The sequence below is a fragment of the Syngnathus floridae genome, chromosome 2 (genome assembly GCF_059516105.1).
Source record: "Syngnathus floridae isolate MCC-2025c chromosome 2, RoL_Sflo_1.0, whole genome shotgun sequence".
NCBI classification, from domain to species: Eukaryota; Metazoa; Chordata; class Actinopteri; order Syngnathiformes; family Syngnathidae; genus Syngnathus; species Syngnathus floridae.
The window spans coordinates 27,155,179-27,176,647 of NC_142414.1; the positions used below are offsets into that span (position 1 = coordinate 27,155,179).

At 46.2% G+C, this 21,469-nt stretch overlaps 1 protein-coding gene across 8 annotated transcripts; it reads right to left on the bottom strand.

The window, feature by feature from the left end:
• Positions 1-248: 248 nt before the first annotated feature.
• LOC148402971 (neural cell adhesion molecule L1.1-like) lies at positions 249-19,785 on the bottom strand. Of its 8 annotated transcripts, XM_088368294.1 has the most exons (30): positions 19,370-19,785; positions 18,880-19,232; positions 11,058-11,318; positions 10,732-10,746; positions 10,457-10,568; positions 10,058-10,227; positions 9,646-9,768; positions 9,083-9,253; positions 8,900-9,014; positions 8,605-8,789; positions 8,374-8,505; positions 8,108-8,251; positions 7,916-8,027; positions 7,463-7,623; positions 7,178-7,337; positions 6,829-6,956; positions 6,599-6,700; positions 6,286-6,501; positions 6,049-6,119; positions 5,559-5,784; positions 5,347-5,453; positions 4,992-5,259; positions 4,802-4,924; positions 4,526-4,702; positions 4,310-4,423; positions 4,087-4,236; positions 3,731-3,862; positions 3,590-3,662; positions 3,489-3,500; positions 249-3,274 (listed from the first exon to the last, which is right to left on the bottom strand). In XM_088368294.1, exons 3-30 carry the CDS (start codon positions 11,167-11,169, stop codon positions 3,016-3,018), a joined length of 3,870 nt encoding a protein of 1,289 aa, XP_088224420.1. In that variant the 5' UTR covers positions 11,170-11,318; positions 18,880-19,232; positions 19,370-19,785; the 3' UTR covers positions 249-3,015. The 8 variants fall into 8 exon arrangements, with proteins under 8 accessions (XP_088224420.1, XP_088224437.1, XP_088224436.1 ...); XM_088368311.1 differs by lacking the exon at positions 10,732-10,746 and having other exon boundaries at positions 19,370-19,783; XM_088368310.1 differs by lacking the exon at positions 3,489-3,500 and having other exon boundaries at positions 19,370-19,780.
• Between the last annotated feature and the right edge of the window lie 1,684 nt (positions 19,786-21,469).

The window sequence follows — 21,469 nt, forward strand, 5'->3', positions numbered from 1 at the left end:
ATTCAGAATCAGTGCAAAAAAGTCATCTTGAAATATTTATTTACATCTCTGAATAAAACGTCATAAAAAAAAATTGTTGACCGCAGTGTTATCTTGTGTTCCTCAGCTGCAGACCAGCCGAGGAAAAGTTTGGACACAATTTCTCATTCAATATCACAAGAAAGTGTGTCCAAACAATTTCCCGGTTGATTAGAGAAATGAATCAAAGATACATTTTGGACACAAATGGACACACAGAGACAGCAAGCTGTATTGATTATGCTGTTTATTAGTTGACAGACTGGGGTTAGTTTGCTAGTTTGAGCACAGTGCACAATTCAACAAGCAGCTACAATATTAGCACACTTTTGTCGTGCAGTATCATCATCGATATCATCATCGTTGTCATCATCGAGCATCGAGAGAGACGCCACGCGACTGTTCCGCCATTCTTTCATTCGCAGTTTTCTTAGTATTTGTTATTTAGCTCATTTTGGAGACCTTTTCCAAAAATGTTTCCCATGTTTGTAGATTGTATATATATATTCATATATGCATATAAAAGAAGGCAGACATACGGTGTCAGAGCAGAGTACCAACAAAGAGATGTTTGAATGATTTGAGAAATACATGAAGGCTAGTTTAAATGAGTGCTGTTCAATCTTTAGCGACAATGCTAACAGGTTCCCTTAAGATTGCCAAATGATGACTCAGGAGTCAGATCCACTTCCAAAAGAACACTTTTTTTTTCAATCAAGCAGGCCTTTCAACTCTGCGTTTATAGATGAATGTAAAAATCGCCACGTTATTCAAGTTTGTAATCCTGCAGGTCAAGGGAAAAGAATGGCACCCAGATATTCAAGCAAGCTATTGTACAATTTATTAAAAACATTTGGTAACAAAACATTTGTTTGAAATATCTTGCTGTGTCAAACAAATAATGCCTGTGATTTCCAGAGACGTGACATTATTCTTTGACATTTTTTTTATGCTGAAAAATTGCTCAAGTTTAAAAATGTTTTTGCTTTTACTAACGCTTGTACATTGTAATTGGGTCTCGATTCATCGTGTATCTTAAAGTCATTAATTTTTTTGGGGTCAATTCCATAGATTTTTGTGTTCTAAAGAAATGAAACATACATAAACGATTTCAAAACGTTTTCCACTATTAATGTGACCTATAAGCAGTATAAGTCAATTGAAATTGGTTTTAAAATATTTTCAAGACGCGAGGCAAAAAAGATTATCGAGGAATGTGGTTGCGCAAGTCTGCACACCCTCTTACAACTGGGATGTGGCAACATTGAAAATCAATCAGTCACATTCAAACTCATGTTAAGTGGACCACTTAGTGTTCAATTGACCCAAAATAAACTTCAGCTGTTCCAGTATGACTTTTAAAACAACGTTTTGTACAGAATATAGGAGAACGTTTTGAAATGATTTATCTTGGTGTCATTTTTTTATCCCCCCCACAAAAACCATTCGCTAGCATTGATGACTATAGAAGTCAAAGGTCCATTATTTTATTTGGGCTGACAGAGAATGAGTAAGGCAGGGGTGTGTAGATTTCGTATATCCACTGTATATGTACGTGTTTGTTTTTCCCCGACAATCACCGATAATCGGATATCGCGGTTATAATCGTGACATGAAAACTTTAACACTATTTAGTCTTGTTGGCTGATTTGCCAAAGTTAAGAAACTTGCTGAATTTCTTATCGTCACGTCGTCTGTGGATCAAATTACTGTCTGATTTTTGTTCTTATTTTGCAGCTCAATGTGAGTTGGTCCACACGAGGCCACAAAACAATAAATATGAAGATACTCAACGGATTTTTTTATTATCGTCGTCATCTGCTCTGTGGCTAAAAGCACTAAAAATCAAATCATAAATTGAGCGTGGAAAAAAAAGTGCTATGAATCTATGGTCTAAACGTGTCTCATCTACAAAAGTGACACAAGGAAAGCTGTGTCACACACCGAATGCTACGTCAACATTCACGTCTGTGTTTTCAACCCAAAAAGAAATCCAACCCGAACGCCTTCAACCGGAATCTTCATCCTCACCCCTAAACTCATCGCAGGTGACCAAATGTCTCCGTCTCAAATGTTAGCTTAGCATTCAGCGGTAAAACGACAGGACAGCAGTTATATGATACAAGTAATCAAAATATCAACGCGCAAAAAAAAAAAAGAAAAAAAAAGCAATGACCAAAAAAAACAATCTTCACGTGGTATATACATTCAGAGAGCGATAATCATTGGATGAGCCTGCATGGGAGTTTTGCTACACTAACTCTTCCCTCCATGTTGTTTCCTGGGCCTCCAACTGTTGTCTGTGTGTGTCTGTGTTGTGTGTTTTTTGAGGGGGTCTTATCGTGGCTAGAGTGAGGAGAGGAAGCTCGGTGGAACTTTCGTAAGGCAAAATTTCTCCTCTCAATTCAAAAGAACATTTGGACGCTTGTTGGGATAGAGAAATGCAACGCACACAAAAACACACACCGATGCGTTGTTTTAAAATGGCCGCCTTCAAGCAGATACAACGTTATGTTTTTCTCGTGTGATTCCAACGTTGGCCAACATTGCCATGCCAACATTTCGGTGTCATTTTTCAAGCTGGAAACTTGGAAAGGAAGTATGTATAGCTTGAGTTTATGGCGGAAAACAGGTGCTAAATGATTTCACTTTAAAATGAATGACAGAAATTGTCAATCATTTTCGGGCTCTTGTCATTGGCTTTCAGGTTTTCACTATTGATGGGATGTCCCCATCCTCTGCGACCTACAAAGTTTTCATGAATCCCATCTTGGAATATTCCAAAAGCTGCTAAATTTCCAATGTGTGACGAGAAACTAGTAGTTGCTTTGTAGGAGTGTGTGTGTGTGTGTGTGTGTGTGTTTGTGTGCGCTCGTGTGTAAACGTGGCATTGAAAAGGCGAAACACGGTGTAAACATTTTGTCTGCATAAAGGTGTGGAATGTATTCAGACAGTGGGTGTGTGAGTGTGTGCGCGTGTGCGTGTGTGTGTGTGCGTTTAGCTGGGTCGGTCGAGGATGCTCGACATGGACGGCGCAATGGGAGGAGGCGGGGCCGCGTTGTCCGGGGAGGCGGGGCCGGAGCTCTCGTTCCCGGCGGGGGCCGGGGCGCGTCCGCTGTACTGGCCGATGAAGGAGCCGTCCTCATTGAACTGGATGTCCACGCTGTCGCCGTACTCGGCCAGCGAGTCGTCGCTGCCTAGCTTGCTGTCGCCGCCCAGCGACGGCTGGCTCTCCGAACGCTTCTCGTCCGTGTCGCTGGGAAACAAAGGGAGGGTGATCCGTAAATGAAGTCTTCACCATCTACTCCCAAAAGTCAATCTGTCGATGCACAAGTTTAACACCATGCATACACGAAGAGGTTAACATTGCTGGATTGCGTCCCCCGACCGCGGCTCTATGATGGAACGCCCGCAATTCACTGTGACACATTTTCTCTTTGCGTGACGCAGTCATGCATCAAGTTCCTCACCTCTCCAAAGACCTGCCAGCGAAGCGTTTACGGGGTTGAAAAGCAAGAGTGAGTTGTCGGGGAAAGAAAGTCAAATCATCGTTTGCACGCAGACGACCCACCTGTACTCTCCGAAGGTTTCGTCCTTCATGGGCCGGGCTTCCGAGTCCACCTCCTTATCTTCCTTGTCCTTCACTGCAACGAGCGACAGCAAACATGACGGGCGACAGGTCGGAAGGCGTGGATGGAACGTGCGCTCTTACCTGCGTATTTGCCGCCCTTCCTGCGCTTGAGCAGACACAAAATGAGCAGGATGAAGATAAGCAGCACGATGGCACTGATGAGCCCGATCAGCCAGCCCTGAGCGGCGAAGCCACCGCTCACTTCCGACGGCCCTGTGCGCCAAACAGTGCCGTTAGCATGTTAGCATTCGAACGTGATCTGTTAGCGTCTCTACAGGGCGCAGCGCAATATAACCCATCATCGATCGGCCTTTCCTTTCCTTTCCTTTCCTTTCCTTTCCTTTCCTTTCCTTTCCTTTCCTTTCCTTTCCTTTCCTTTCCTTTCCTTTCCTTTCCTTTCCGCTTGCAGTTTTTGAAATGCATTTGGACTTTCCTACCTGGTCCTAAGGTCCAACTTGCAGATTCCCATTGAGTGTAGTTCCCGTGCATGACAACAAGGTGATACTCAGTTCCCGCTTGAAGACCTGTCAGCGAGTAGAACCCTTGCGACGTGTTCACCATTTCCGACTCCTCCCACAGACCACCGGCTGCCAAAGAAAATGTGATCAACGTGCTCCAGGAATTCTTTCTTATGATTATCTTCCCGTTTCCCTCACTGACCGCTCTTCTTAAGGAAATCAATGTGGAAGGCGTGGTTCCTCTCTCGCTCTCCGGGTACCCAGCTGAAATTGAGCGAGGTCTTGTCGGCTGTGACGGTAATGTTTGTTGGGGGAACTGCATGGAGAAAAGAGGGAACACAATGGGAATGGAAAATTAGTCCAAACACTCCATTCTGCAGTCAGTACGGTCGGTCGGTCGGTCGGTCGGGCATTGTACCTCCGTCGAAAAGGGTGGCGTTCCTCCTGGTGATGGGCTGCCCATCCCCGGCGGCGGTGCGAGCGATCACCTGGAAGGTGTAATAGCTGTGGGGGTCCAGAGAATCCAGCATGAGGTGTGTCACGCTCGGATCGCCGATGATCTCCATCCGCACCGGACCGTCTCGGCTCTTCACCTCTGCGCGCGTACCAAAACAAAGAATGATCAGTCCCATGAAAAACGGTCTGCTCTTTACATTCACGGATCCTTATGAGTAATCCCAGACTCAAGTCTTACCCTGTTGGTACTGGACCATGTATCCCAGGAGGATTCCATTGGTTTGGAGTGGGGGTGTCCAGAAGAGAAGCATCGAGTTCTCAGAGGGGCTCTCAAAGAGCAGCGATGCCGGTGGGCCGGGCACTGTACGAAGACGATTTCAGGTTGAATATCCGTACGAATAAAGCCAGGCCCCCTCCCCGAAGCCCACCTCCTTCCGGGGTGCTGAAGCCGACAGCCGGGGAGGCGGGGCTCTCGCCTTTGCTGTTAAAGGCGGTGACGGAAACGGTGTAGCGGGAGAAGAAGCGCAGATCCGTCACTTCCGCAGCGGTTTTCATGCCTTGGACCAGCACCACCCTGTCGTCGTCCTCCGCTCGTTCCAATCTTCCGTCCTGCTCTTTACCCTCCTGCAGGTGGCACACTTCCCCAGGGGACCGCCGTTCCCGAGTCAACTCTGGACCGAGCCTCTTGATGTAGATCTGAATCGGGTCGACGGGTGGTGAGCGACGGACGGAAGGCCCGAGTACCAAATGCCCTTTGACACAATGTGAAGTCACACGCGGTACCTTGTAGCCCAGAAGAAGACCACGGACGTTCTGGGCTTCGTTCCATCTCACGGCAACCGTGCTGTTCATCACCCGGACTTCCACGCCACTGGGAGACTCCTCGGGGACTGGCGCGAGGAATTCAAACTCATTTGCGGCAAGTATGACAAAATAAGGCAAAGTAGGCTGAACGTGCGCGTTAAACAGTTACGAAGAATGATGTTTTTGCCCACCATCTTCGCCCGAGTGTCCGATCTCAGCCTCCGGAGTTGGGCCTTCTCCCAGCGTGTTGACGGCTTGGACTTTGATCTCGAAAGGCTCGTACGTTCCGGTGTCGTTGACTGAGAAGGGCGGCGACTTGGCATAACCGTGGTTCCAGTGGTCGCTCTTGCCCCCAGCCTTCCTCCACAACACCTTGTACTGGAAGTCCTGACCGTTATGCGATTGCCTGGGCATCTCCTGCATACACAGGTAAGGTTTAAAAAAACAAAACAACAACACTCGTTTGTTGTTTTAAAACCCATTGAACAAATGTCAGACAATCAGGGAGTCAAACTGGGTGAGTGTTTGAATGAGAGGCCTTGGTCGTTTTGCGGTTAGCATGTCTGCCATCAAGAAGTTCTGGATTCAGTTCTTCCTGTTGTGACGTTTGAATGATTCATTGAACAAGTTCAACAAGATTGAGTGCATAGAGATGTATGCTGACATTGTCATCATACTTACGTCCCACGTAATAGCCAGTGTTCCGGCGTCGGACGATTCACTGCGAACACCCGTGGGGTTGATGTGGGGTACTAGAATGTGGCAACGCATCAAAACAAAGCTATGAATTTCCCATCAGAATGATAACAACGACATTTTAGGGTGAACCTAAAATGCGCTTCACAGATGCACTTCATTTGACATTCTCTGAACATTTGAATGAGTGTTCAAGCAGCACTTGTGCTTTTCCATTCCTACCCGCCGGGGGCGTGCTGTGTCGCGGGGTGGGCTGACTGGGCTCGCTGTGACCGAGCTGGTTGACGGCCACCACGCGAAAAGCGTAGGTGCAGAAAGGGTGGAGGCTGAGCTGCAGGTGGTTGACGTCGGCAGGAACCCGCTTCATTGTTTCCCACCTCCAGGTGTCGCCGTCGTGCCTACGCGAGTGCTGCTCCTCCTTGGCCTCCACGATGAACTCTAAACACAGGCGGCGGCGGCGGCGGCGGCGGCTCACATGACTTGACTTGCTAGTTGAAGGTGGGTGTGCGGGTTAGGGTTAGGGTTAGGGTGTTACCTGTGATAGGGCTGTTGTGCGCACGCCCCGGGATCCAGCTGAGAGTTAAAGTGTCGTCCTTCACGTCAGAGAGGCTCACATCCTGAGGGGGGTCGGGACAAGCTGAGGGCCCAAAATGAAATCGTGTCTGCTTCTTTTTTTGTCCAAAAAGAAGGCGCCCCTTTGGGCAAGATGATCCTCATCATAACAATTCCCACTCTAAGCACTCCGTTTGAGAAGAGGAAGCTCACCCACGACTGTGATGGAACCACTGTCCGTCACCTGATCCAGTTCTGTGATGACCTCGCAGGAATACGCCGCGTTGTCATCTGATTGGACGTCAGTTACTTTCAGTGTGCCGTTTGCAAAGATAGTGTACCTACACACACACACACACACACACACACACACATTTCTTAGGGCATTTGACTTTTGAATTACTCGTTTGGAAACAGTCTGCTACCATATCAGCTGATAAATGATCTTGTTTTACACAATGCGCTTGTGTTAGCATGCTAGTGCTAACACAATTTGTCCATTCGAGTACTTAGAGTAGGTGATGGGGCAACAACAAGAGAGATGCTTCTGCTGAGTCATTACTTGTCATCTGGTGACGATTCGTGTAGTTTTTGTCCATCTTTCCTCCAGACGATCTGGTAGCGCTGCAGTCGGGGGTCTTTGCGGAAATGGCAGTCCAGCAAGGCGTTCTCGCCACGGAGCGCTCGCACATCTTGCGGGCCGCTTATGATTGTTGTCTTATCTGGCAGGAAACAACACCACCAAATATTTCAAACACCGCAATAATAGTATTGTCTGTTCTTATTTTTTTACATTTCTCTTTGCAAGGTAGTGATGGTATGATAATCGGGAGGGGGTGAAACTCACTGAAAACATCCAGGTGAGCGCTGATGGAGATGTTGGTGTTTTTGATCAAGCAAGTGTACATGCCGCTGTCGCTGGGACCCACGTCGGATAATTCCAGCGTCCCGTCGGTCAACAGGGAGACACGGGGGTCAGACAGCAGGGGGACCCAACCCTCCCCTTCCCTAAAAAAACAAAAACAACAACCATGAGTGTCACTTTCAAGGTCCACAGTGTGTAAAGATCCAGAAGCTTCAATCCAGTGCAACAAAGTTGGAACAGGATAACAGGCCTCTGAAAGCTTGGACTAACTTTCCAGCGAGGTGCTTATAGATCCATCTGATGGTGGTTTGGGCATGGCACTTGAAAGTCGACTAATGTCTTTTCAAATGGAGATTCTGCAATATTCATTTAGGTGTGTGTGGTGGCTGTCTTCTTTGTGGCTTCCAGTCACGTTTTCTTTCCCATTGCACTCACCATTTGACGTGAGGGGGCGGCGAGCCAAAAGTCTCGCAGGACATCTTGACGGTTCCGCCCTCCGTGACCCGGTACACGACGCCGTCTGAGGATAGGATCTGAGGGGGGAGCTCTGAGGGACACATGTTCAGCTCAGCCGTTGAACGAGACAACTGAACGTCTGAAATACGCCAATGTTCTTGAAAGACGCACCGACAACGTGGAGGAACGCGTTGCGCAAGGTGGAGCCGTGCTTGTTGGCGGCCTCGCACTGGTACACCGCCGTGTCACTCAGAAGGACGTCGTTCAGCAACAACACGCCGCCCGATACGCGGCGGCGAGGGTCCTCGTCCACCGCTGAGGAGACGTGAGACGAGACATGTTGATATTATTTTTTTTCGCCCAAAATGCTCCTTTCAATTGACATCAATAAAAGGTTACACGACGCAAGAAGATCAAAGAGTATTGCCGGAGGTTACCTGAGAGCGGCTGACCGTTGATGCTCCAGGTTATATTGGGCGTGGGGATGCCTTCGGCGTGACAGTCCAGTCGGACGGTTTCGCCCGGAGCATAATGCAGGTTCTGGATCTCCTTCACCCAGTAGGGAGCCGCTGTACATGGAAAAACACAACAGGGTGTGGTTTTGGTATCAGGGTTGATGATATATTTAGGGTTCATCGATTATAAAAAAAAATGTCGAGGCCACTGACCTTCAACGGTGACGGTGAAGGAGTGCACGGTGGAGCCGTGCGTGTTGAACGCTCGGCATTCGTACTCGCCGTCGTCGCTCTGGCTGACGCTGTCGAAGTAGAGCCAGCGGTTGTGGTTTTCCGGACGCCCGCCGGTTTCCTCCAGGTTGCCGTCCGTCTTCTTCCACTCCACCTTTGGAGTGGGACTGAGGAGAAGGAAAAGATCCCAAAAAAAGAAAGGAAGGAAGGAAGGAAGAGAAGGCTAGGCAGGAGAGATGACGCCAAAACAGGAAGTCGATTGACAAAAGATCCTTACAGGCCTTTGGGGATACATTCGAGGGTCAGCCTTTGGCCGCGGAGCGCAAGCACCGACGAGCGGGAGCCGCTCGGGTGGAAGAAGTGAGGCGGCTTGCCGTGAGCAACGTCATTACCTGGAGAAAAGATGCTTTGAGATGTTGCCGATCCGTCGGCCAATCAATCCATACGTTTGCGTACTCACTGGACAGGACAGAGAGGGCGATGGCAGTGTCGGGCAAGATGGTTCTGGCTTCGATGTAATGCGAGTTGCAGATGTAATCCTCTCGGCTGTCGCTCTTGAGCAGATTAGCAAAGTACAACTTGCCGTTGAGGCCGACCGTCACCCGGTCACTCTGCCTGATGTGCACCAGCCCTGCGACAGGTAAACACACGCGTGACGTCGTCCACGTGGACTGCGGAAGGCCTAGCGTGGTTCAACAGAGACGTGCTGATGCTGGCCGACGGATTTCAAAGTGTCAACAGCAAAAGGATTTGGGCAAACGTACACAGTGTCAAAAGAGCAACAGGATTCATGCGCTGTCCTACTTTTCCCAGCTCTGGAACGCAAGACAAATGTCGGAAGTGGGAAAGAGTGCCGGAGGGAGATCTCCATTTTGAACGTGGCAGGCGGTAGAAATGTGTGGTGTCGGCATTTTCGAGGACGTTATTTTTCGCTACAATTTGGCATCGCCACAAGTGCTTGGCTTGTCTCTCTCACATCTCCTCGCTCTCCTCACTTCTTTCTGGAAACATTGAAAAACTCACTCTTGTCCATCCAGTGGATTTGCGGTGGGGTGGAGCTCTGAGGGGGGTTGCAAGACAGCACCATGCTCTCGCCCACGTATGCTTGCCGGCGGAGCTTCTGCTGCTTCAGCAGAATTGGCTGGGCTGCAACACACACACACAAGCACGCACACTGACATCACTGCTCTGATTCCTGGAAATGGTTACCGTGACAACAAGAGATGAGCGTGCAGAAAAGGTGTGAATATGTATGTGTGCGTTCCTGAACATTTGCTCGCCTGTTGGTCATGTGACTTTTCGATACCTTCATACATACTGTAGATCAAGACTGAATATTGAGCTAGACTAAAATGGATGGAGGCTGGTGAGAGCGGTAGGTCAGCTAAGTCGGGAGGTTTGGCGGGTAGGTTAGCTCGATAGGTAGCTGTCTCACCCTCCACATTGATGTGCACCGTGTGCGTCATGGCAGTGCCCAGCGCGTTGGAGGCATAACATCGGAACGTTCCCTGGTACAACTCCAACGAATCGTCCTCGTCGACCTCCAGCGTTCCGCTTCCCGTCCGCTCCGAGCCGAACGTCCGGCCATCTTTCACCCAACGGAAGCTAGCAAGGGAGTCATCTGATTAGTGAGGTCATTTAATTACAGGAAGATTCGTTGCCGTGGAAACGGAAAAGCCCTCGATCGGTGAGTAGGAGCCGGAAGTATCTCGTTTGAGCTACTGCGTATGTGACGATGGACTCTTCCAGGGTTGAATGAGGACAGAAAATGGTGGATGGTTGAGGCTTGATGGATGACAATTTTACATGAAACGTTTCAGTCAGCCAGACGTACGTGGGCGGAGGGTTGCCGGAAGCCTCGCACGGCAGAACGATGTCATCACGAGAAAAGGCCGTGTATGATGTCATCAGCTCGGAAGGCTCAATGAGCACAGGCGGCTGCGAAACTGGCAGCACGGACGCACACGCACACACACGCACGCACGCACGCACACAAACACGTACACGCACACACGCGTTAATCCCAAAAAGGAATGACGTGATTTCACACACGACAGTGTCATCAAATCAAACTTTTCACATCACCATGGCAACGGGAGAGTTACTTACCGTTGCCGGCTTTATCTGTTTTTCCGCACGAAAGCCAGAAAAAAGGCAAGAATACAAATGTTCAGCAAAACCAAAAAAGAATAAGAGATAATGATACAATATGATACGGATATTTTCTCCCATTATTGAATCGAGTCATTAGAAAACAGTATGATACAGACATATAGGTCATATACGTATACAATAGTTTGTTATGCTTTCAATTCGTTCTGTAACAAGATGCAAAGTGATTTGTAATTGATACCGTCCGTCTCATAAATATCAGACATACTTTGTGCTTTTTTTTGATTTGATATTTTGTATGAACTTGATGGCGCCATACTCACAGCCTGGTGGGATGACGAGGGCTCCTCGAGCCAGCGGAAGTGCGGATGGCAGGAGGAAGGTCAAAGGGAAGAGAACGAAGGGCAGGATGGGGAGGGCCATTGACACACACATGTCTCAATGTCCCATTGACACGCTCGCATTCATCAAGGCGCACACACACATTCACACGCACGCGCCTTCTCCGCCTGGGACCCTCCTGGCGTCGTAATGGCGTCACAAAGAGATTGAAGGTGCCGCTTTGGCCGGTTCGTCTTCTGCTTCTGTGATGAGGAGGAAAGAAGGGAAAAAAGGAAGGGGGAGGGGTGTTTGACCCATACAACAAAGGGAAGATGGTTTAGGGGACAGAAGGTGACAAGAAAGTCCATTAAAGTCAATCAGATAATCACACACTGAGTGTTTGCTGTGTCACAATGGATTCAGATTTGGAGACAACAATGCTTCAAAACAACACAAGGAATCTGGTTACAAATACATTTCCACTCAAACAATATGTTTGGCAAAATCTAGAGACCAGATGCCTTTTCCTGACACAACCATCTGCCCTGAGCAGGATTTAAACCGTCATGCCACCCACTGAGACATCGAGGCGCCGCCAATGTTTTCCAACAGCGTTATAGTAAATTCACTTTAACTTAAAAAAAAAACTTTTTTTAAAAAAATAAATTAGATCTCAAAAATCAGGTCAGTTTACCCCCAAAAATGAATACATGGATTTAAAAAAACATAAAAAATCTTCAGCGTAAATGAATGCGTGTAACAAGAGCGAGTCAAAGTAAACCTTAAAAAAAAGAAGTTATCACTCTGGCTTGCCTTTATATGGACGTTTGTGTTGATTTGAAGAGCAGAATGATCTTAACGCTTAACATGCAAATCCCTTTTTCAGAAAATCCTCCCTGCACTTTGCCAAAAATAGCATGGAGGCACTTCAAAGTGGCTCGCGGGTCCATTCATGGGAATGCCATCAAACTGACGGAATCCCACCAGTCAATGTTTTTCTTCTGCCTGGAGTGGAAGTCAACTCTCCTTTACAGACTGATGGCACGTTTCAAATATTCCACTTGGAACATATGAGATCTAACCTTACAGTTTATTGGAAGGGTGAAAGTATCATTTTTAAAATATGTACATGGTTTTGAATTTGACCTATAGTGGGTCACTTTCCTCGCAAAACGCTTGAAGGCCCAAAGGCGGCGCCATCTCGGCTAATGTTAAATATACTGAGCGCCGCCCTTCGACCCTGCCGGTGTCCTGGGACGTCCCGCAGAAGCGGAGGGGTGCTTTGCCTGGAGCCCCGAGGGGAGAAGGCAGGGCGGGGCAGGGTGGGTGCAGGTGGGACAGTCTAATCAGGGAAGGGAGGGGAGGGGCTGGCCTTGCGCTTGTGTGTGTGTGTGTGGGTGGGTGTGCAGGGGCTTAAGGTTCGAGAGAAAAATAAGGGTGCAGGTGGAGGAACGGTGCCTGACGGAGCGAGAAATTAACTCATTGATAGATTCCGATCTGCAGGGGAGACTCTGGATGTGTGGAGGGAGATTAGCAGGGTGGAGAACTGTGTGTGTTTGTGCGTGTGTATGTGTGTGTGCGCGTGCGTGTGAGATCAAGTGCTTATATTGTCCTTATCAGACCTCATGAATATGAAACACATGTCATTTTAATAAAGCACCGCTGAGATTAACATGTCTGCCTGAAGGACTAAATGTGTGTGTGTGTGCACGTGTGTTTATAATGCTAATTAGTAAAAAACTGACCAATTTTGAACAAAAGCTTGGTGAAGAACTGTTCAGAACTGGTGAAATACACATTTCCATGTTTTTTGTTTTAATCTAACTAGACATCTATTTTTTTCGAATGTGTGTGTGTGTATACGCTATGCTTTGTTGAATAGAATCGAAATCAAAATCGGTTGTATATTTTAAACTAGGGTTTCAAACCAGGTATGAATTACACATTCGGTGGGTCAGGCGTTACGGTTTTGGATTAGTCGTTAAAGTCTGAATTACGGTTTTAAGCAAGGGTTAGGATCCCAAACAGAGGAACACTTTGACGACGATGATAGATTTCACATTAGGTTTTCAAATCCGGTTTTAAATGAGGGTTCCATGCAAGGGTTGGGTTTCTTGTAACGGTTTGTTGCCATGGTTAGGATTTTGAATTTGGTCATCAAAACAATGTTAGGGTTTAGAGTTACGTTTTCAAATTTCGAGTTCAAATTTGGGCTTCATGTTAGGGATTCCAGTTAACAATATTACATTCAAGCAACCACTCAGTGGAGTACAGTAAATATCTTAATTTGCCTGCCAATGCTCGCTGGAATTACTTGTACTCGATAGCAAGTGTTTAAGAAACCGGATGGACAGCCGTTTTTAGTTGCGTCAAGAAAACAAAACAAAAAACAACAACAACGGAAACACAAACAGTGGCTAACGTAATGCTAACTCACGGCTGGCCAGCTGGCCATCCTTGTTCGCTCACTTCTACATCACGCGGCAGGCGACATGATGACCCCACGTGGACAAAAATAATACTACATCATATGTGACGTCCGAAAAAAAAAAAAGGTTTTTTGTTTTTTTTTAGTTTACGCTCACAAAATGCTTTTCCACCTCAAGCCCCCCTCTCCCACTCCACTGCCCCCCAAGCATCTCAGCACGACAAATGAAGCCGTGCAGAAGTCAGTCATTAGTGCCACTATGTGGCTGCATAAACACTGGCAGGGTGGACGAGGGAGGGCCGATTAGCCTCATCCCCGCAGGGGGGGGGGGGGGTCGCAATGGCAGCAGCTGGAGCCCTGTGTGTTTGGGGTCCACAAGACATCTCCCAACGTATACGCGCTCTCAAGTCCACGCTGATGCGGTCAACATCGTGCAAGCGTCACTGTCGTCGTGGCAACCAAGCACTTAACTAACCAACGCCATTAACGCACTGCTGAGCAGCATATTGCTGCCCATTTGACATTTTGCTAGCTCCACTTTACAGTCTGCAGCAAAGTATTGATGTCTCAGCCCCAACGACTGATTGGTTGTTTTGTATACATTTGGGTTTTTAGAGAGGTTTTCGTTTTTATAAAGCGATTCTTTTGTTCAGACAAATCAAAGTTTGAGTTACTACCTGCTGACAGTTTCGTCGGGCCGCCTCGGTGGACTTTGACAGGTGTGCCGAGCCGGCCAATGGATAATTGACACGTCGCATGACGGCTCTGAGGAAGACTGGAGTTACAGACGGAACTGTCAGCAGGGAGTGACTCAAACTTTGATTCGTCTGAACAAAAGAATCGCTTTAGAATCATTACGAAGACATGATGAATCTCATCGAACTAAGGGTTTCAAATTAAAGTTTCAAGTCTGGGGTAGGTTTTTAGGTCATCATTTCAAGTCAAAGTTGGGCTTTCAAATCTCGGTTAGGTTTTTAACTTGGGCTTGAATGACAAAGTGAAGTCTGTTGAAGTTTTTAGTTTTAGGTGTCAAGCCGGTTGGGGCTTCAAATTAGGTGCAGGGTTTCAGGTTAAGGTTTTAAGTTTAGGGTTTCAAATTAACGTTTCAAAACATTGTTATGGTTTCAAATTAAGGCGAGGCTTTCAAATTTAAGATGTGTTCAAATATATTTTACATCAGCATTCATTTTCATGACATCATAAGAAATGTTGCATGGACTGTGAGGACGATGATCTCCCTCCAGACTCCCTCCTCCCTAGCCAGAAAAAAATGTACCCAAATGATTATCTCATATCAGCGGAAAAACCTGAGCGAGTGCGCACGACTGCCAGGAGCCGGGATGCCTTTCCGTCGTTCCGCCTGTCGCCATGGTAACCACCGACTCCAGCAGCAGCAGCAGCAGCAGCCAGTGCCGGCCCATCCCCCACTTGGCCCCTCCTTCTTCACCTCCCATCCCCCCCAGCTCTGTCCCGCCGCATGGCCACACCCTGCGCCGAACTCATACGCTTACACGCGCGCACACACACACACATGGACACACAGAGCGTTTCCTTTCGGCCAGTGCACAAATAATTGAAGCAGGTCGCAGTGATTCAAAACTATATTGGTATAGTTAAGACGTTCAAACGAAGGCTTTATGTCTGGTTCATGGTGTGAAATTAGGGTTTAAAGCCACCATTCGGCGTTCACTTTAGTTTGGGGTATCAATGAAGATTAGGGTTTCCATTTGTGGTTTCAAATCAAGGTGAGGGTCTCAAATGACTGACAGGATTTGGCTTTTGAATGAGGGTTAGAATTGAAAACAATGAATAAGGTTTCAAGCCAGGAAAGTCAGTGTTGGGGTTTCAAATGAGGGTATTTATGCCAAGGCAGATGTTTTAATACCAGGTTTATGTTTCATGTTTGGGTTGCAAATTGGGATTTCAAGGCAAAAAAATAGGGCTTGAAATTGCGCTTTCAAAGAGTTGAAACATGATTGAACGATTGATGGGAGGGTTTGGGTTTCAAATTGAGTTTGAAGCCAGGGTAAAGTTTTAGGCCCTTGATTTCTGAAGATTGATGACAATGAGCACTTTTACATTTTGTCCGGAACAAACAAGAGCGAAATGAAAGGCGCTCTCCAAGTTTCCATTTTACAGCGGCCAATCATCATTTTTCCATCATCCACAAGTGGATATATTGCACTTACTTATTCATGTACTTTATGCACACCCATCTTATGAATGGACTTCAATCAGGTTGTTTCAAACGGCTGTGTTCACATCCACAACGGCGCAAACACCCATTCCTATCGATACAAATGCCAGCAAAAACAAAACGAGCCCCCATGCACAGTTAAACTGCACTTGTGCTGGCTGGCAGGAAAATAGCGCCCTTTGTCTCAAATGTCACAAGTGTGTAACAAACTTTTGGGGACATTTCACAATCACCACCGAGACAGGAAGACATTTGTCGGCAAAACAAGCTTCTGTTTCACCCATTATTAATGAAAGGATTCTTCTCATGGCTCCAACATGCTCCTCACAAAAGTAGTCTCATGACGGTATACTGTGCATGAGTGCGTGTGTGTTAAAAGCATTCTATTAGCCGCATCTGAGGCTATTAAAAGCCAAACGGTATGGAAGGGCTGTAATTGCGCTGATCCCAGCTAATGGCGGCTAACAGCTGGATCAGGTCGGAAGAAGCAAACATTCCGCACGGGTTCGCAACAAAGACATCTTTCACCAGAGCTACAACGCTCCACACAAAATGACTCAAAGACGCTGATGATGAATCAGAGAGGAAAAGGATGGGGGTGGATGAAGAAGATAAGTCTGGAGATAATTTCATTTGCTCTAAACAGGCCTCCATGTGATCTCCCCCGGCCACAAGTGCATCTGGAGATTTGATGTAGTCTCCTTGAAGAGCAGCAGGTGCTCTTCACAAGCTTTACGCAGACTCTTGGAAAAAAAAAAAAACACTTTCTGAAACTCAACACAAGCTCTTCACAAACAAATGAAGCTCTTTCCAAGCGCTAGACAAACAAAGCACAACTTATATATTCCCAAAGCTCTTTGCAAGTTTTTTCATCAATGCTCAGTCCGTGCATTGCCCAAAGCTGTTCCCAAGTTCTATACAAGCACATAGAAGAACGTCCAAAGTACCTCCCAAGATCTTCGCAAGCTATTCCCAGATTTGTAGGAGTTAAATTTAGGTCTTTTGTGGAGAGTCTTTTATGGAGAGTTACTTGCTAGTGCTTTCTGTTTTTTTTTTTTTAAACGGCTCATTTATATTTCTGGCAATTTCATCCAATGAGTTTGAAATGATATGGAAGTGTTCTGTGATCATACTCCTCCTGCATGGCTAAGATGGATGACCGAATGATCTGATCAAATGGGACACACGCTCAGCATGCTCGTCTCAACCTGCTGCCAATCATCCGGCAAAAGTGAGCGTTGCCAAACACGTCAACGTAATCCACCCGCACAGCTTTCGCTCAACCTCATTCGTGGTCCGATCTGCTTTCAAAACCATCCTGAAGTCATCCAATAAATCCTCTTGCTTTTCTCTTCGACCTTCCTAAAACGCTGTTTGGGCCTCAAATAAAGTTCCCCGGGAGGCATGTCAGGAATTTAGGAGTCAAGACACCGGCAGACAAACACGACGAGCAAATGAGTTCAAAAAGGACGTGAGGATGTTGACTCGGTAAACAAAGGGCAGAAAAAGGACGGACATCATCGTATTGTGTCGACTTCTGTACTGAAATAATGATTCAACTGAAGTAAGAACACATACGCTGCCGCCGGCTTGGTTAAAGTGGAACGTTAACGTCTATAGCCGTCAAAGGCAGTGAATGAGTTCAAAATATTGCAGTTCAACGACAAGAAAAAAGGACTTTCTGAAAATGAAGATTTATGAAATATTTCATGCAAATGTGTTCAACTTCAAATTTAAAAACAACTGAACTGCACTTCACTCTACTGCTGCATTGGCACTTTAAGTCACTAACAATTCCGACTGAACTCAGCTGCTCCCGAAAATACAAAGATTTCGTCTGATGTATCACTTCCTTGCTCGTCACTCATTTCTACTTTCCTATTTGTTACAACTTCAGTACGCATCTCTGACTATCTTTAAAACGCATTTTCGAATACAGTTTCATTCTTTGGTTTGCAAGTCGGCTTTTTTAAAATGACTGCATCGTTTTTGTAGCGTTCCCTCTTTGCGTGCCCCCTCGCAAACCTCATTCTGCATGTCAGTACATCCAACTCCCTTGTTGTAGATGTTCCAGCTCTGCAAATGGGCACAACTCCAAAATACTGCAGAAGCAGGCAATCAAGAAGAAATGGATAAGAATGAAAAGTTGCAATCCTGCTTTCAGAGTGTACTTGGCTACATCATGATGTGATGTAGCTTCCATATTTATCCACGAGGCACCGGTCAAGATTTTTTTTTTTCTAGAGATGATTGATTGGATATTTAGTTCGGGTACAAAAGTAAGAAGAAGAAAAAAAATATATGAATATAAATAAAATAGCATTTGAGCTCAAAAAGGAGTGGGAAGAAGACAGAGAGTTTTCTACATTATTTTTTTGCACGGATCATTTTTCGACATCATAATAATAATAATGATAATAATATCACTAATAATAATAATAATATGGTGATAACGAGTTCATCGCTATATCAATTTAACTTTTACAGGAAATGAAATGATAATAAATGCACTGTAAATCCTGGTGAAAATGGCTCTTCTTTTCTTTCTCTATGACATATTTTTAACACGATGTCTTTGAACTGCAATCACTTCCCCCACACGCAAGGGATGAAATGAGCGGTGAAAATGACAAAATAATTCAGATTCTCAGTTTTCAGATATTCTCACTTAAGGAGTGACATGCACACACCTTAAGTCACATCGATTTAACAAACAAACAAAACGTGGACAACTTAGAAGTGTTTCATGTGTAACTCAGATAACAACAGAGTTTACATCCCATAAAAAGAAAAAAGAAAAGAAATGGAACACCACTACTGTTTAGTACACTATTTTGTGTGCGTGACAATTGGACATTCCTCATTTTTTTTCTTCTCCCGTGTCAATAAATGAAATACCTAATTCTGCTCCATATATACGTATTTTTAAAATGTGTTCAAGTTTCAAATGGGTCTCTGGGGCTTCAAAACACGCGCAAGACAAAAGTGGAGCAGGACAGCAAGGAGAGTGCTCATACCTGCTATTGTATTGATGGGAGTAGTCGTTATGGCTCACACACACGCACGCACGCACACACGCACGCACGCACACACACACACACACACACATATGCACACACACGCAGCACATAATGCATGTAGAGTCACATATTATTTGGACTTTATAAAAGCAGTAATCCATAAAGTGATGCTGCCTCACCTCTCCAATGCTTTGCTGAAGTCTCTCTTGTGGTTCCTCCGTGCGAGATGCTGCAGCAGCACATAAAACACGCCCGTCTGAACGCTGCGTCTCCTCCTTCCTTCCTTCTTCCTCCCTCCTCCTCGCGCTCTCATTGGCCAGCTCATCCAGATGACATCAGCCTTTCTCTCTTCCTCCATCTCAATCTCTCCATGTATTCCCTCGGCACCTCCGGCCCCTCCCCTCCTGTTCACCTCCATCGCTCCTCGACTTTCATCTCCAGCCGTCCCGTCTGCTGCCTCCCTCCTGCTCTCTCGCTTTTTTTTACAACCCAGTGGAGGTCATGGCAGTATCTTGTGATTTATGATGTCATTCTGTCGCAAATACACACAAATGCATTAAACACGTCGGAACAATAGAGTCAGCGATGGAAAGACTTTGTTTGTGATAGAAAGAGAAAGAAAACATCAGAGCAGATGAAAAATCCCCAAACACCCATTTATATTTTTACCGGCTCCTTCAGCGATGGACAAATGTCCAAGGCAAAGTCCTGCACGCCGAGGGAAGGTTGGCACAGCCGCGGCAGGAGCAGTATCGGCTCTCTCTACTCGGGTGTAGAAGTCAGGACGACGAGCGAGGCCAACAGCCACACAGCGGCCGCACAGCGGCCACACAGCGGCCGCGCACCCGCCGCCACACAGCGGCCACACCGCCAGTGAGACGTGAAGCGTCGTGATCCGTCAAGTCATGTGAAGCAGAGTCCAGATGATGCGACAGTCATCCCTATCTTGAAACGAGGACAACCCATGGGACGTCTCGAGATGCGTTGTTGAAGTCATCAGGGCAGGGTAGGCGCTCCAACTCAGCCTGCTTGACGTAAGACCATCAGGGGCAAGCCATGTAAGGCCGGCGGGGGTGTGGGAAAGCAAGAGCGCCCCACAAACGCCAGACCGAGCGAGCGACCGAGCGAGCGTCCAGGCCAATTTGGACAGATTCAATCTACTAAGATTGCACGAAACATCTGAAACACATCGACGCACAAGTTTAGAAGATACGTAGAAGGGTCAATCCCTCCGCATGGCAGAGGGACTGGCCGGCTCACGTTGGCTTCCAAAGCAATGACACAAAAATAACATGGAAGTTGCTATTCCAAACCGTCTAGTCGCAGGGGTTTAGTCTACCAAATACACTTTGACACTAACGCTTTCCTAGACAGGCATCTTTTCCGAGCCCTTTGAAGGAGACATTTACAATTGAAAAAAGGAGGAAGTTGTCGTGACAAAATCGTTCAACATTATACAAGCAGGGGTTTATCTACCAAATACACCTTGACACTCTCTGACCAACATCCTCCTAGACAGGCTTTTCGGAACCCTGTTAAAGAGACGTTTACAATAATAATAAAAAAAAAAAAAGACGGGGTGTAAATTCCTCCGTTACTTCACTTTTTTTTTTCTTCTTCTCAATAACCACTGCTTTTGGGCTTGGGTAGCGACACGAGGCAAATGACCTCCATGCCACCTGAGACCTTTGACCATTTACTGTTGCGACCTATTGATTTGGGATGCATTACTCATTTATTTCATTCTTTTATTTATCAATATTACTTAGACTTCATATTACATGTGTGGCAAATGAGAAAGAATTGTCCTCGGCCAAATCTCACAGGTAGACCATAGATTCTGTAGGAGACAGTAGTTGGGTTGAAGTTTGTTTATCTATTTATTTATTTATTGGATGTGGAGAATTTAGAGCCAAGAGATGATTTTGTTGTGTCCTTTACCCGAATTCCGGAAGGGTGTCAAACTCAAGGCCCGGGGGCCAGATAGGGCCCGCCACATCATTTGATGTGGCCTAGGAAGACAAATTGTGCATTGACTACATGTGTCAATACTAAAATTGCAAATTGTATTCACTTTTAAAAACTACAGACATTGCTCGCAATTTTTATGACCATGCATCTTTTTGAAATATTTGAACAAGTTTTCTGATTTCAAAGTTCATTATTCATCAGTTTGTTGTGGAGCCTATACTTTATATAATATATGCATTGACAGTCATAATGGCCCTCCGACGGAAACAATGAGTACAATGAGGCCTGCGACAAAAATCAGTTTGACACCCGTGGATTGAAGGTTAGGGATTTGATCATTGGAACAATGGATGGCCTCATGTCTTGTAAGTAACTTGCTCAATGCCAGTCGTTTATCTTCCTCCTACTTGTTCCTGTCAGTTTGCCTTTTCTCGCTCCCCCCCCCCCACTTCATCGCTAACCCACAAGCGTCCACTTTCCAGGGCCATGTTCTCCCTCTCCGCTATGTGCCAAGCAAAGCTCACCAGTCAAAACACCCCCGCACTTCCTGTTTGCGTGTATTCTGGGAAGTCAGGGACAAAGGAGGAAGGAATCCCTGTATTGATCAGACTCTCCCTCTCTCGCTGCCTCTCTCTCTCTCTCTCTCTTTCTTGCTCACACACACACACAAACACTCCCACAACAAGAGATGAGAGAGAAAGGGATTACCGTAAGTGAAGTGCAGCCTCTCTGACTGGAATATATATATATATATATATATATATAAAATATTCACTAAAGAGAATCCCAACACAAGAA